Genomic DNA, 16,246 nt, shown 5'->3' on the forward strand with positions numbered 1-16,246 from the left:
GACATTTAAACTGACCTTACAGCATCTAGTGCTGTAGAAGGTGGGAGGGGGGGGAAGCTTGTCTTCCCCCAATGATTCAGTGCTGCGATGGAGTTCTTTATGGGACTGTACGCTCCGCATTTCTAAAGAAGCTGCATTCGGGCTTTGAGAGGGAAGTGGTGGGTGGCACCTCCCTCAAAGGCCCTCTTTTCACATCAGGGGCTCTCCTCCCCCGCGACCCCGAAAAGGTCTGCTCCCCACGGGTGCTCCCTCCCCCCCAACTCTCCATCCTCGATCCCCATCCGAAAAGTCCTGCTGTATGTTTCCCACTTACTTTGTATGCCTTTTATAGATCCCTGTGTTCCTTCACTGTTTTATTTAATCTGTAACTTTAACCTTTCTAAAGTCCAGGTAATACAATAACTTGGGTTGTCATCTATTTAGATCCTGAACTAAATCATCAACTATAAACAACCTACATACTTTCATTATCAACATATATAAAAATACACTGAACTTATTCATTTTAAAATACTGCCATTTGGTTTTGCTCATCACTTCTGGATTCTGTCTTTCTTTGTTTCTGCCACACTTCCATTAGGGCATGTGCTGATCTCAGCTCTGCTTCTCCTATTTCTACCAGTTCTTGTCAGGCTGTTTCCCATTTCCATTCCACTTAGCTTTTTTCCCCTCTTTAAGTACCATCCTGTTCCTCTCCACTTAAATTTTTATGTGCTCACTTTCATTATCATCCTCTCTCAGCTGTGCTCCCCTACAATGTTTCATGTTTTATTTAACATGAAATACATAAGTAAACTGTCTTCAGTGTGATTCATTTATTCCCTACCAATCCTTGGATGTGTTAATCAATAAAACACAATTCTGCGTTGTTCTAAAACAAAGGAGACCATCCAACTTAATGGCCAATGATGTTTCCTTCATGATTCAATTATCCATACCTTTGTTAATTCTAAACTTGACTATTCCATCACATCCCTGACCGGCCTCCCACATCTTACCTTCCATAAACTTGATGTCATAAAAAACTCTACCGCCTGAGTCCATACTCACACCAAATTTTGTTCACCCGCCATCCATGTCTATTGAGCTACATTGGCTCCCAGATCAGCAATGGCTCAATTTTCAAATTCACATCTTTGTTTTCAAATCCCTCTGTGGCCTTGATCCTCCCTATCCCTGTAATCACCTCAAGCCCGACAATCCTATGAGATATCTGTGCTCCTCTAATTCTGGCCTCTTGAGAATCCCCGATTTTGATCATTCCACAATCGACGGCCATGCTTCCAGCTGCCAAGGTCCTAAGCTCTGGAATTCCACCTCTCCCTAAAACTGTCCGCCTGTTTTAATTCCTTCAAGACGCTCCTTAAAACCTAACTCTTTGACCAAAATCTCCTTAAGTAGCTCAGCATCAAATCTTGCTCTATAACACTCTTTTGAAGTGCCTCATAGTGTAACTACAAACATACATACAAACATATGAATTAGGAGCAGGAGTAGGCCACTCAGCCTCTCGAGCCTGCTCCTCCATTCACTAAGATCGTGGCTAATCTGAATGTAACCTCAACCCCACATTCCTGCCTAACCTCGATAACCTTTCACCCCTTTGTTAATCAAGAATCTATCTAGCTCTGCCTTAAAAATATTCAAAAACTCTGCTTCCACCACTTTTTGAGGAAGAGATTTCCAAAGACTCACAATCCTCAGAGAAAAAAATTCCCTTCATCTGTCTTAAATGGGCGACCCCTTATTTTTGTACAGTGACCCCTAGCTCTAGATTCCCTCACAAGAGAAAATATCCTCTCCACATCCACCCTGTCAAGACCCCTCCGGATCTTAAAGGTTTGAATTAAGTTGCCTCTTACTCTTCTACATTACCGGTGCAATGTGACTGCAGGCTGTTGTTGTTAACAGCCTCCTGGATCATGACATCGATCCAGGCAAGTGCAGAAAGAAACCACTGGGGCAGCATTAAACTTCACACCATAGGCTGTGGAGTAAAGTACATTACTTGGGAGGAGACTCAACTTAGGCAATCCCTGTTGCCAATCGATGCTGTGTGTGTAGACTTCAGGCCAATGGTGTGGCTTGGAATTGTAGAAAGCCAGGCCTTTAAGTAGTGGTATGATGAATGGAACCTCATCCAATGCCCAAACCTTACTGAACATCTTTAAAGAGCTGCAACCCCACCCACCACTGAAAAACTTATCATCCTACACCAAACTAATAAGATTCCTGAAGACAAATTTTACCCTCTGCACTATTTCCCATTTTAAAAAAAAACCTTCTGTCACAGTGCAGCTACGTTCACTACTTCGATCTGATTATATGGGTGCAATCTTGTAGTTGTGTCGGGTGTCCCAGCGGTGAGACTGGAAGTGTGTGGGATTTCCGCTTGCAGGGGGAAAGGCTGGCCAGGGACAACCATGGGGTGCCCAGCCAATTAGATATTCAGAGCCAAGGGGCCTGGCCAATCATGTGGTAGGGGCAGGCAGGAGGTCAATGACCCCGCCATTACTTCAAACGGTCAGAGGTCCAGGTGGCAGATTTAAAATATGCACTTGGACAAGCTGATACTTCCAGAAATCCTGCAGCATGAGTCTGGCTGAGTGAGTGGATTTTTTGAAAGTTCAACTGCTGCAGCAATATTGATTTGACCCCCCCTGGAAAATTGCAACTACTGCTGTTTTTTGAATAATGTCTCAGCTCAGAGAATAAGTGGCCCCCCAGTTGCCTCCCTGTAGGTTCTCCTCCAGGCTGTCCAGAAATGCAGGAGGTCCTGTTTCTTAGCGATGGCAACAGGACACCCTCCAGCCTGACCAAGGCGGTCTGGATGGAGATTGCAGCGGTGGTGAGCAGCCGTGGGATCCATAAACAAAACTGGGTCCAATGCTGCAAAAGGGTCAACAAACTCCTCCACTCCACAACGGTAAGTGGCACAGCGTGGTCACTGCGCAGTGGCACTCATTATAGCATCAAACAATGTAAATGTGCAAGTGGAGAGGAATGCCAGGCAGAAGTCTGGGCTCCTGGCCTCAGCACCAGATGAAACATGTGGATTGAATGTGTGGGAGCCAGTTCATGCTGTGAAAGTTGTACCAGTTGCAGGACAGTGCGTGTGTGGGAGGTGACATTAACTGCCATAGGCCTGTGTGATGTTAAAAGGGTTTGCTGTCCACTGAGATTCTCAATCCTTCTGTCATTCTGCAAAGAGAGCTAATAACACCAGGGAGTGTTGGAAGACTAGCAATGGCATCCCTGACATCCACACATTGACCCCTGCAGAGGACAAGGTGGTCGACCTGGTTGGGGTGCAGGGCAGACGCTCAATAGAAGACAGTGAGGCTGGAATGTCAACACAACAGACTGAGGATGTCTCCAACCTGGCGTCGAGGGCCATGCATACAGGAGACACACATGATACAGCGCTGGGAAATGGCATTGTGCATTACCTCAAGCTTTGCATTCTCCACTACAGGTCCTTGCAGTCAGGAGACATGTTACCCATAGTCTGCTGCAAGGCCAAAAACTCTTCAGAAAATGAATACACAATACTCAGAGGATGCACTGTCCCATCATTCACTCATAATATGCACTTGGACCTGCATTCCATCGACCTGGCCATGCGCTCTACACACCATTGGCTAGGTGAGAGGTGGACGAGGCACCTTGACCTTCCTCCAGTTGTTTGTTCCCCTCCTGGGGTCAGGGAGGTGCCACAGTGCACCGAAAGAGAGCACGAGCAATCTGCCTGGCGGGCATCATCTCAGGGCACTGTAAGAGTGAGCTGCCGCTCCTCCTCCCCTTGCCAGTGATTCGAATGCCTCCAGTAAGTGAGGCCGACGAGAGTGCACCTGCAGCAGTGCAGAAGATCCTCAGCAGGCTAGAGGCCTCTAGGCCTCAGACCACCATAAGATAGCTGCCAAGGTTATCTCAGATAATAGGGCATAGCACTCAGCTGGCTGCCTTCACATCTGCTGTAGATATCAGGATCACACCAAGGTGTAGTGGTAGAAAACATAAGTGCAAAATCTTCTAATGGCACAAAGATGGTCTGCAATCATTCGATCACATTGGAAGAGTTTATGTGTAAAGGCATAGTTTGAGCACTTTATTCATATAGTGTGTTGAATGGTCATGTTGCTGGGAATTTTTGAAACCAGATGAGGGCTTTTAAGGGCTTGGTATTTCATTAAAAATCAATGATGTCTGATGTCAGGGTTATGGACACACCATTTCTTGTTGAGCCTCCAAGGTAGTGGGAAATCTAAGCTTCGTGACATATAGTGGTTTCTATGTTTGTCAAATTTTTAGGTTGGAACCTCATTGGCAAGCCAGCATATGCTGCTCACCCCCTTATCACCTTTCAGAAGCTGTTGTCACAGCAGCGACTGCAGCTGAGGCAATCCATGTTTTGCAGGTGAATGCACAGAGTTCTTAGCAAGGCCTTGGAATGTGTGATTGAACCATATGCAACCTCCTTCCAAGTTTTGTGTGTGCTTGGTTTTTACGGGCCTATGCATATGGGCTTGTTCAGGCCAAGCATCTGCAGCCTTTTCCCTTCTGGTGCCAGAGGTCATGGGCCTGCAGGTTATTTGAGAGGGAGTAGCACCGGATATGGTGAAACTTCTACAGCAACATTTCTTGAGGCAGAAATCAAGAGATCTTGCAGGGGCCTCATTCTAGCTGAAATCAGGATTCATTGAGGGTGTCATAGGCCTGTCTGGCATCGCTCCTCCACCCTGGCATCTGCAGCTGAAGGTGCACTATGCATCACCTCCAGGTCATCTGATTCTTCCCCTTCATCTATTTTGGACTGTTGCCTTAAAGAGGGTGTGCAGTTGGGAGTCAGGTTAAATAAGAATTTTGTGGTTTGTTATAGTGTTAAGTAACCGTAATCTTATGTATATGCTTGAAATCTTTTGTTAATAAATGTTTTAATTTTTAAAAATCTCTAAAGGTGTTAGTGGGCTCATTACTTCTGAATTCAGTGCACATTTCATAATAAATACAAATTGCAAAACTGTTGTGATAGTGTAGCCAAGTTTCCCTTGTGAATCTGGTCCACCTGGCACACATCACCTGCCACGTCATAACATTACTCACTCCAAACCCATCAGAAAGATTAAAATTAAAGCAAAATACTTCAGATATTGGAGATCGGAAATAAAAACAGAAAGTGCAGTCTGGTAGCATCTGTGGAGAGAGAAGTAGATTTACAGAGTTTTGAGTCCAATATGACTCTTCTTTGGAACCACCAGAAAGGCTGCTGCACATCACCTTTAATCAGTCATGAATCTAAAGCCATGTGTTTCTCGCTTGCAGCTGACTTATTCGCAAAGATACAATTTAAACTGGCAACCATGTTTTTTAATGGATATGCATGACATGCCAATGCATTAAAAATAAGTTCCTGCCGCTTGCCATTGGGACCCACCATCCATCTTTAATCTGCCACCAACTTAATTCCTAACTTTCATCCGGCCTTTGAGAAACTGACATTCTGCTTCCCACACAATTGAGTGCCCCTGCTGCCTCATTTCCTGCTCCTGGGAGCTTGACTGAATTCCATCCTGTATGTTACCTTAACAGCAATGTATTTGTAATCCTGTAGATGGCGCCAGCTGACATTTTCATTGCATTAGGTAGTATTGACAGAAACCTTACACCAGCAGAATTCTCCCTTCGGCGAGCGGGGGTGGGGCCCACTCACCGACATGTAAAATGATGCCAGCGGGCATCCCAACAGCACCGTGCATCATTTAGATTTTCAGTTCTGCAGGCGCACAGCCAAATTGGCTGCGCGCCTGCCAACCTGTCAACGGCCACTTAAGGCCATTAGTGAGGTACTTAAAGCGCTTTATGGACCTGCCCGTCCAACTTTAAGGTTGGCGGGTAGGCGAAGAGCCCGGGCAGCCTTCAGAAAAAACATGAAACCCCGTCCACGGGCGGGATGAGGTTTCATGAGGGTTTTAAAATCTTAACATACTCTTCGAATAAAAGTTATGGACATGTCCCAGCTCATGTGACAGTGTCACATGAGGGGACATGTCAGTAAAACTTTTTCTATTCTTTAATCTAGTTTTCACATTTGAGCCAATCTCCCTAGAGCAAAGTGCTGCCTCAGGGAGATCTGTGCGCTCTTTTGTGCACATGCCCTCCTTTAATTATCTCCTTCCCTGGAGCCACAGGTGCCAAAAGGCCACAGCTGCGGCCACATGGCATCCTCCCGGCTCAGGGAATCCCCCCCCCCGCGCCCGCACAGGGAGCACACAGCGCTTCTGGGTGCACGTCATGCTGGGCAGGCCTTAATTGGCCTGCCCACGTAAAATGGCAGTGTGCCCTCCCCCCACCCACCCCCGAGCGGGGGCGCCGATCGGGAACCCGCCCTCTCCTGCCCGGTCCCACACAACCCCCCCCCCCCGGATGTGGGGAAGATCCTGCTCCATGGTTGCCATGCGAGGCAAGACTAAGAACTGATCAAATAAGACTAACAATATTTGTGTTAACAGACTGCTTTAAAAGAAAATGGTTTCACATGATACTTACAGTTACAGATTTATGCTCCTGGTCCACCCCTCCTGCAACACTGAAACCCAGTCCAGCACCTTCTTCTTTGGTCAACACTATGATATAAATGTCTTCTTTACTCTGTTGTCACAGAATAAAACAAAAATAGTGTTCACCTAATTTTGCATGAAAAACAAACAATGCAACATTCTCCCTTAATGTAAGCAAGTGTCAGTCATGGAATTCCACATGTCCAATTCAAGGAAGTACTGTGTAACCAAACCCTGGATTTTCCCTCATTTTATTTGTTTAAAACTCTGGTGATGGTTAAGGCAAAAATCTAATAGGTTTGGAAGGAAAACTGGGTGATATATTACATGAAAGGCATGGAAAAAATGGATACTTAGTTTCCATGCTGTACATTAAGTCCCCACTTGGGCTCAAACTGTTGATGTGGCTGCGAAGATCCCCACAGTCTATGGCCCCCTCCCCACCTTCCCAACCTCTTGCTGAGACTGAATCTCAACAGGTGCCTGGAGGTGGCCTCCCAGGGGCAGACTTGGGGGAGCCAGCAAGCCCTCCTTTAATTACCTCCTTCCCTGGAGTCACGGGTGCCAAAAGGCCACAGCTACGGCCACATGGCAGCCTGTGTAAGGGATCCCCTTCCAAAATGGTGGTCTGACAGCTTTGGCAATACTTGTTTCTAGCAATTTAAGAAATCTTCATAGGTCTCCCACCTCTCCAGGTTGGTCTGCTGGCTGGCTCTCAGCCTTGGGCACTCTGATTAGCCTGCCCACCATCCCTAACTGGATAGGGTTCCCAGAAGTGGCCTGGTTTTTGGCTACCTATGGGAGATGGGCAAGACTCAGACACCATCAGGGTCAGGACCTGCATGTAGTCCTGATGCCGAGTATCTTCTAAGAGGTGAAAATTCTGTCCATAGTGTCATAGAATGGTAACAGCACAGAAGGCCATTCAACCTGTGGTATCTGTGTCTGCTCTCAGAAGTAGCAAATCACCAAGTTCTAATCCCCAACCTTTCCCTGTAGCCCTGCATTTTTTTTATTTTTAGATCCTGATCCAATTCTCTTCTAAAAGCCTTGAGTGAATCTGCCCCCACCTCACTCTCAGGCAGTGCATTCCAGATCCTAACATTCACTGCTTTATGAGGTTTTTCCCTATTACCATTGGTTCTTCTGCCATTCGTCTTAAATCTGTATCTTCTAATTCTCAACCTTTCCACCAGTGGTAACAGTTTCTCTCTATTTACTCTGTCCAGATCTCTCATGATTTTGAACTCCTCTATCAAATTTCCTCTCAACTTTTTCTTCTCCAAGCAGAACAACTACAGCTTCTCCAATCTATCAATGTAACTTAAGTACCTAATACCTGGAACCATTTATGTAAATCTTTCCTGCACCTTTTCTAATGCTTTCATGTTCTTTGTAAAATGTGACTGGGATTTTCCAGTCCGCCTGTCGCGGGAATTGTTGCAGGTGGGATGGGAAATTTGACAGACCAGTCAACAGGCCATTGACTTCAGGCAGGAATTTCTGGTCCTGGGGCGGGTGAGCAGGGCTGGAAAATTCCAACTGGAAATTCCAGTTGAGGCCCAACCAGTGTTTTAGAAAGCTCAGGATCCTATATGCCCACTTTCTTAATCTGCCCTCCCACTTTCAGTGATTTGTGCGCATATACCCCCAGGTCTCTCTCTTTCTACACCCCATTTAACTTCATACCCTTTATTTAATATTAACTTACCTCATTCTTCCTACCAAAATATATCACATTACAGTTCTCTGCATTAAATTTCATCACGTCTACCCATTCTACCAGCCTGTCTATATCCCCTTGAAATCTGTCACTATTCTCCTCACCATTCATAATACTTCCAAATTTTGTGCCATCTGCAGATTTTAAGTTGTGCCCTGTACACCCACATCTTGGTCATTAGTATAGACCAAAAAAAGCAGTGGTCCTAACACTGGCCTCTGAGGAACCCTACTGTATACCTTCCTCCAGTACAAAAGACAATCACTGCAGGCTAATGTTTAACAGTAAGATGATTAAACCATCTGCTGCATTACTCCTGCATAAACATGGACTTGGCAAAATTCATTTCAAGAGCAGCAACAGAAAAACAGAAACTAGAAGGTTTGACAAAAATATAAATAATTCCACTGAAAGTTCCTGGCGGAGCCTTGCTTGATGACCACCCAATTTTCCAGCCATTTACATTAATTCTGTTCGTACAGCCTCTGAAAATGTATCATTTTATTTTCCTCAATTAATGAAATTCAAATAGTTAGGAATCAAACTGTTGCTTCCAGTACTTCACAGTGTTATCTCCTGCAGCAAGAGGCAGAGTTATTTTTATTGGTTAAAAAATTCATGGCATAAATGCAACTAGTAATCTGCTGAATCCTCAGTGACATAATATAAAAAGTATGCGTATCACTGTTTCCCCTTTTCTCAACATTCTTTTATTGCCCAGGGCACACTGTTGGTGGGGCAAACTAGTAGTGTGCACTGAAACGCAACTGATCAAAGTTGCATCTGCAACAGTACTGCTACTAGAAGCAGATGCATGCTCCTTTCAAGGCTCTTGCAGGAGAAATGATGTGACCTTGCTATGTGGGTGCCATCTATAATGACCTGGATGGGAAATGGGATTTATGGTATCACTATGTTGTTACTATCTTATTTAAATATGCCTGCCCTGTTTAGATACTCACTGGAAAATCTTGGTTTCAGTTTCCAGGCCTGCTTGATAATCAGGCAGTATTCACAGGAATCCTAGGTTTAGATTTGTAGCCATTTTTGGGTTAATCAGGGTAGTGCACTCAGTTTAAGAGAAGGAAAGGAGAGATTTGGAAGGCTGGACAAGGCAGTGAGTTAGATATGGGACTCTCACCACTGTGACTTGTATTTGAACCCAATTAAAATTATGTGATGGAAATTTTGTTTCTCTGAAGAAGTTATATCCGAAAGTCATTAGGAATATTCAATCTGTGTCCCTGTATACATGGACCCAGAGCAAAGTGCCTTGGTCACTTTATTGCTATGCCACTATTGTTAGGATCACCATCAGCACAGGAAAGTACAGGCACAATGTGAGATTCCGTTCCCTGTCCTCAGGGTTGAATTAATCTTAAGGCAGACACAATCTTAAAAATTTATTTGAGTACATGGTAAAAATCCTTATGCAAGAGACTGAAGAGAGAAGATTAAAGCACCTGCTGAGTTATTACTGCATAAATATGAAAAAGTAACTCAGAAAGGCCACAAAACTTATTTGTTGGATAAAGGGAAAATGTTCCATCTGAGGTTGGGGCAGGCCAAAACAGATTGTTGAGGTATAGAGGGAGCTTTGCCCATTCGCTTTCTGTGTAACATAAGAAGGAAAAGGAGGAGGGAAAAAAATGTTGGAAAAAACAGTTGCTGCAGCAAAAAAAGACACTGCTGCACTAAGCTGTAGTGAAAGCTGTTTCAAAACTAGCTGCTGTGCATTGGCCAGTGTAGCCACGAGCAGTAGTTTAACTAAACTGATCCATATTCTAACTGACAGTGAGTCATTTATATTGCATCTACAGAACTTCTTTGGCTAGGCATTCCCTGCACTCCAAATTAATCCAGATTATACAGAGGAGCAGAGTGCTGTTCAACAGCTCATACTCACAATTTCAATATTCTAACACAACATTGGTCTGTATAGCCTAGCAATTTTCAGGACATCATCTTTGGCTTGGACAGGCTGTGAGGTCAACCTGCCTGTGGCTAGAATAAAATGGCTGACCTGACAGCAGGTCTGTAATAGGAATGAGAATACATTTTCATTCAGTGTGACTGAAATGGCCAACGCACATCTTGGTGTCATTTGCAATCTCAGCAAGCTTAAAACTGACTTGACAAGATCAGGCTACATTTAATTTAGAGATTTCACTTAAGCGGCAATAGCAGAGAACAATCAGTTTAGGCTGCAGAATTGGAGAAACAAAATTCTATTATCTTCAGCCAATCACTTTTTTAAAAATTAAGATTCTTTTATCTGTTGCCAGTCATTCATAAATCAGATTCAATTCATTAGAAATAGTTCCCTTTTTTAATCATTGGAAATAAATCAAAGTGCCATTGGCATTGCAATAGCTGTTAAAATACACAGTAAGAAGAGTAAAATTCTATAATATCATTGCGCTGCAAGCCAGTAACAGCTGCAGTGAACAGGACTACCTACCGATGTTGAATATAAAAACTCATTTTTCTATTAAAAATGTGAATGGTATTGTTAGCACAGAATTGACTATGACTGAAGAAGGATTGTTATGAGACTTGGACCAGACGTGGAAAATATTATTGCATACCCACAGATTTCAAGAAAGGACGCAAAGGGGATGAAATTCGTCTTCATTGGTAATCAGGCAGGGTTTAAAGGCCCATTCTGTGCTATCGCCAAAGACCAACTTTATTCCACAAGACAATGGTAGGTAATAAAGTTAGCTGATAGAATAGTGCTACGCTAACATAAACTGTAATTCCTGAGGGACAGGCATACAAACTGAGACACAAGGGTCTCCTTCCCTGCTGTTAAATTTATGGTTCAATATTAAACAGTTGGCATAAAAATGACAAACGTTATTGCAAATACCTTACTTTTTCCTGAAAGAATTGAAAACCTTGAATCATGCTAAAATTGGCAACTGATGCCACCCACACTTTTTCAACAGTTTTTGCTTCTTGTAATGCCAACCTGAATGGTACAAGCACCAGAAGTGTACCTGCCAGTAAACAATAGGAACCGCACAGAAATCTGCAATGTTTTCCTGCAGCCCTAACTTCTGGTGATTTAGAATGTTTGAGTTTCTCACCTCAGCTACTGTCTTGGCTTCCTGAATTATTTTTGTGATATCTGCTTTAGCCATTATCGAGGACAAAACAGCTTGTACTTTCTGTTTCTCCTGGGTGGAATGGGATAAATCTTCAAGACTGAAAAACAGATTTTAAAGGCATAAGCATGCTGTGGGTCAAGTGACATGACAAAATTGCTCAAATCTACAATGCAGTTTAACAGAAGTATCTTATCCAACAAAACAGTTAATTTCAGCTCAAAAGTGATGCAGCCGGAATGGTTGGTTGCATGTTCCTGGCCAGGACTTACCGGTTTCAGAAATGCTGTTGTGTGGAGAATCAGAATGGAGGTCAGAACTCTGCCCCACAGGGAGAGTATGCTGTGGAGAACAGACAGGGAGAAGAAACTACCTCAGAAAAAAACACATACACCAACTCTGACTTTGCATCTAGTGTGGAAAGTTTAGTTCTTCTTAGAAGAAGGCAGCTTACCAGACCTTATCAAGGGCAAATGGGGATGGGCAATAAAATGCTGGCCTAGCCAGCGATGCCCAGATCCCATGAATGAATGAAAAAAAGAGTCTTCACGTATGATGCAGTATAGTGGAATTAGTGGAATTCAGGAAGAATTGGAATTCTGCAAAAGGAATGCATCTCTCTGTCTGAGCAAGGAGCTGAAAATGAGCCCCTGCATCTGGATATGTGGCACTCTCCCAATGGATAACTTGAGCCTTTTGCAGCTGCTTAGAAAGGATAATCGACAATTAAAATATATAATAGTACAGAACTGGCTTTTGTGCAGAATGAGGTTTGACTCTGACAACCTTGTCACTAGGAATGATAATATGCATCTGACACATCCTCCTCTGTGAAATCCTTCCCTGTATAGGCCTGAGTGATCAAATAAACAATCAAAACAGTCAAGGTGGTTGCTTACAGTCACTCACCCCAACAAAAGGCCAGTAACATTTAGTGCTACCCGACCGATGTGGATTTCAAGCCAGATAAACAAAGTCTGCAGTAAGTATCATGAAAATCATTGCCAGAGTCTCATTTACAGTTATATATAGGAATGATTTTCATGTACTTGTATTAGTCATTCCTAAATTATTAATAACTGGTGCACATTGCATCAGAATGGTACTTTGCTAATAGCATTAAAACGATTATTCACAGCTCCAAGCATGGTGTTAGATCAACGCAGGGATGTAGAATAATAATGGAATTGCAAAATTAAGTTTATGGGAAATTTAAAGTCATGTACACAATTAAAGGGAAATGGAAGAGTAGGGGAGCAAAAAAATCCCTTTTTACTTTGCAACGGTTCAAAAGATGTTTCAACTTGGCAGCTTTTGCCTTATCCAAAAGTGCTGGAGTTCTAAGAAGTGGCAGGTAAAAATAATAAGCTTGCGATTTATATAGAGCATTTCACAACTTTAAGCACTTCACTTCAATTTTTGAAGTGCAATCATTGTTGTCATATCAGCAAGTGGAACAGTCAATTTGTGCAAGTAAGGTCCCACAAATCACAATGACTTAGATAATCTGTTTAGTAAGGAATAAATATTGGACAGGACACCAAAAGAACCCCCCTGCTCTTCTTCTGCATCTCATCTGACAGATAACCTAAATGAAAAGGCATGGTGCTGCATAAGGTGTTGTGAGAAGGATGGCCCTGTTTGCCAATTCCACACGGCTGGGTCAGCAGTGCAGAGTAGCTGCAAGAAGGTGGAGGCAGGGTCACAGCTGGTCAGGATGGTCATTGGTTGTGACGAGGCTTTGCTACAGGTGTTTTAGTTAGCTATCTAAAACTAGGACCCTGTAAAGGCAATTCCCCACAGCTGTTGTCATGCGGACTTAATAGTGTTGGGTAATGGTTGCTGGATGTTTTTGAGAATGGAAAGCGGTTTCCAGTGGTGTTCCACAGGGCTCAGTGTTGGGGCCCCTGCTTTTTGTTGTATATATTAATCATTTAGACTTAAATGTAGGAGGCATGATTGGGGAAATTTGCAGATGACACAAAAATTGGCCGTGTAGTTGACAGTGAAGAAGATAGCTGTCGATTCTAGAACTATATCAATGGTTTGGTTGAGTGGGCAGAGAAGTGACAAATGGAATTCAATCCAGCAAAGTGTGAGGTAAGGCATTTGGGGAGAGCAAACAAAGCAAGGGAATGCTTAATAAACAGAAGGGGTTGAGGAAGTGAGAGACCTTGGAGTGCATGTTCACATGTCCTTGAAGGGACAGGTGGACAAGGTGGTCAAGAAAGCATATGGAATGTTTTCCTTTATTGAGTGAGGTATTGAATACAAAAGTAGGGATGTAATGATGGAACTGTATAAAATGCTGGTTAGGCCACAATTGGAACTTTGTGTACAGTTCTGGTCACCACATTACAGGAAGGACAAAATTGCTCTGGAGAGAGTTTAGGGGAGATTTACAAGAATGTTGCCAGGGCTTGAAAATTGCAGCCATGAGGAGAGATTGGATAGGTTCGGATTGTCTTCCTTAGAACAGAGGAGGCCGAGGGGTGACCTAATTGAGGTGCACAAAATTATGAGGGGCCTAGATAGGGTAGACGGGAAAGATTTGTTTCCCTTAGCTGAGGGGTCATTTACCAGGGGACATAGATTTAAAGTGATTGGTAAAAGGATTAGAGGGGACATAAGGAATTTTTTTTCATCCAGAGGGTGGTGGCCGTCTGGAATTCACTGCCTGAATTGGTGGTTGAGGCTGAAATGCACAACTCATTTAAAAGGTACCTGGATCTGCAATTGAAGTGTTGTAACCTGCTGGCTACAGACCGGGTGTTGGAAAGTGGGATTAAAACGAGCGGCTAGTTTCTTTTTTTCTCTTTTTGCCTGGTGCAGACATGATGGGCTGAATGGTCTCTTTCAGCACTGTAACTTTTCTCTGGTTTTATGGTTAATAAATTTGATGGTAATTTGGTGCAAGCAGCCAATTACTGATTGTTACATAGAACATACAGCACAGAAACAGCCATTCAGCCCAACCAGTTCATGCGGGGCGTTTCAGCTCCCCTTGAGCCTCCTCCTATCCTTCCTTATCTAACTCTATCACCATAACCTTCTATTCCTTTCTCCCGCATATCTTTATCTAGATTCCCCTTAAATGCATCCATGCTATTCGGCTCAAGTACTTCCTGTGGCAATGAGTTCCACGTTCTCATCATTTGATTTCTTGGTGACTATCTTATATTAATGTCATCTAGTTTTGCTCCTCCCCACAAGTGGACACACTCTGTTTATTCTATCAAAAGCTTTAATGATTTTTGAGACCTCTATTAAATCTCTGCTCAACCGTCTCTTAGACCTAGCCAATTGGTCACCTTGCCAAACATTCTTTCATCCAGTGCTACAAAAAGCATGGCACATTGTGACTGGGTGCATCTGAGGGAGTATCCACTTGTAAAAAGCACATATATATTGTAAGGGACAAACTTACTTTCTGTCCCACTCTCCCATCATCATATAAATACTGTGGCTACAAGAGTAGGTCAGAGGATAGGAATCCTGTGGCGAGGAACTCATCTTCTGACTCCTCAAAGCCTGTCCACCATCTACAAATCAGAAGTCAGGAGTATGATGGAATACTCCCCACTTGCCTGGATGAGTGCAGCTCCAACAACATTCAGGAAGCTTGACACCATCCAGGACAAAGCAGCCTGCTTGATTGACACCCCATCCACAAACACTCACTCCCTCTACCACTGAAGCACAGTAGCAGCAGTGTGTCCCATCTACAAGATGCACTGCAGGAATTCACCAAGGTTCCTTAGACAGCACCTTCCAAACCCTCGACCACTACCATCTAGAAAGACAAGAGCAGCAGAAACATGGGAACACCACCCCCTGAAGTTCCCCTCCAAGTCACACACCACTCTGACTTGGAAATATATCACCATTTGTTCATTGTCACCAGATCAAAACCCTGGAACTCCCTCCCTAACCGGGTGTACCTACACCACATGGACCACAGCAGTTCAAGAAGGCAGCTCACCATCACCTTCTCAAGGGAAAATAGGGATGGAAAATAAATGCTGGCCTAGTCAGCAACGCCCACATCCCATGAATGAATAAAAAACACTGAGTTGATAACACCTCTATTTGTTATACATTAAATGTATTTCATTAAAAACTCATTCTAAGTACCTGCAATACCCATCACTCCTGTAAGTGGCGCTATGATAGTTATTTGGATTGTTAAGGGTATTGCACACAAAGGTGCTTGTTCAACAGTGAGCTTAGATTAATCTGCAATTGTGCATCATGGCTACTAGGTTTACAAAGATTGCTCAAATTCCTTCTGAAAATGTTTTTCCCCACAACTGAAATTTATAATGTCCAAAGTAATGGTTTAAGCAAAATACAAGAACAAAAGAACTAAAAAGTAAAATTATATAGTTCACGTTAACATGATGATATTTATCCGTTGGATAATGTTGAGTATTTTTAATGCCTTTATTAACGTTTTTACATGATGGCACCAGCCATTCCTAAAAGCCTGAACTTTGACTTGATATTTTTGCCCAGAGTTGTGCCTTTGAGCCAATGTGGATAGCAAAGTTGGAGAGGATGCAGAAGAGATTTGTGAGGATGCTGCCAGAAGTGGAGACATTCAGCTAATTGGATACAGTGGGCTTGTTTTCTATGGAACAGAAGACGGTGAGCAGAGATTTAATTGAGGTATATAAAATTAAATTTATGAGAGGCCTACACAGAATGGATATGAATTGGGTCATATTCCTATTAGCAGAGACACAGACTGGGTTTTACGCTACCACCACCCCCCACCCCCTGGCAGGTTTGAAAGGCATGTGAAGTCCAGAGGATGGTCTTCCTGCTGCCTATCTGTCCTCTGACATTTTACAGGG

At 43.4% G+C, this 16,246-nt stretch overlaps 1 protein-coding gene across 6 annotated transcripts in view; it reads right to left on the reverse strand.

Annotated features, from left to right (window-relative positions):
* The window catches only part of pdzd2 (PDZ domain containing 2), a 648,685-nt gene that overhangs the window by 13,573 nt on the left and 618,866 nt on the right, over nucleotides 1-16,246 (reverse strand). For all 6 annotated transcript variants that reach the window (XM_041183009.1, XM_041183071.1, XM_041183135.1 and 3 more), the window contains 2 exons: nucleotides 11,373-11,490; nucleotides 6,547-6,648 (listed from right to left, as the gene is read on the reverse strand). In XM_041183009.1, coding sequence (XP_041038943.1) covers nucleotides 6,547-6,648; nucleotides 11,373-11,490 — 220 coding nt within the window. The remainder of the gene's footprint in view (nucleotides 1-6,546; nucleotides 6,649-11,372; nucleotides 11,491-16,246) is intronic.

The sequence above is a fragment of the Carcharodon carcharias genome, chromosome 1, assembly GCF_017639515.1.
Source record: "Carcharodon carcharias isolate sCarCar2 chromosome 1, sCarCar2.pri, whole genome shotgun sequence".
NCBI classification, from domain to species: domain Eukaryota; kingdom Metazoa; phylum Chordata; class Chondrichthyes; order Lamniformes; family Lamnidae; genus Carcharodon; species Carcharodon carcharias.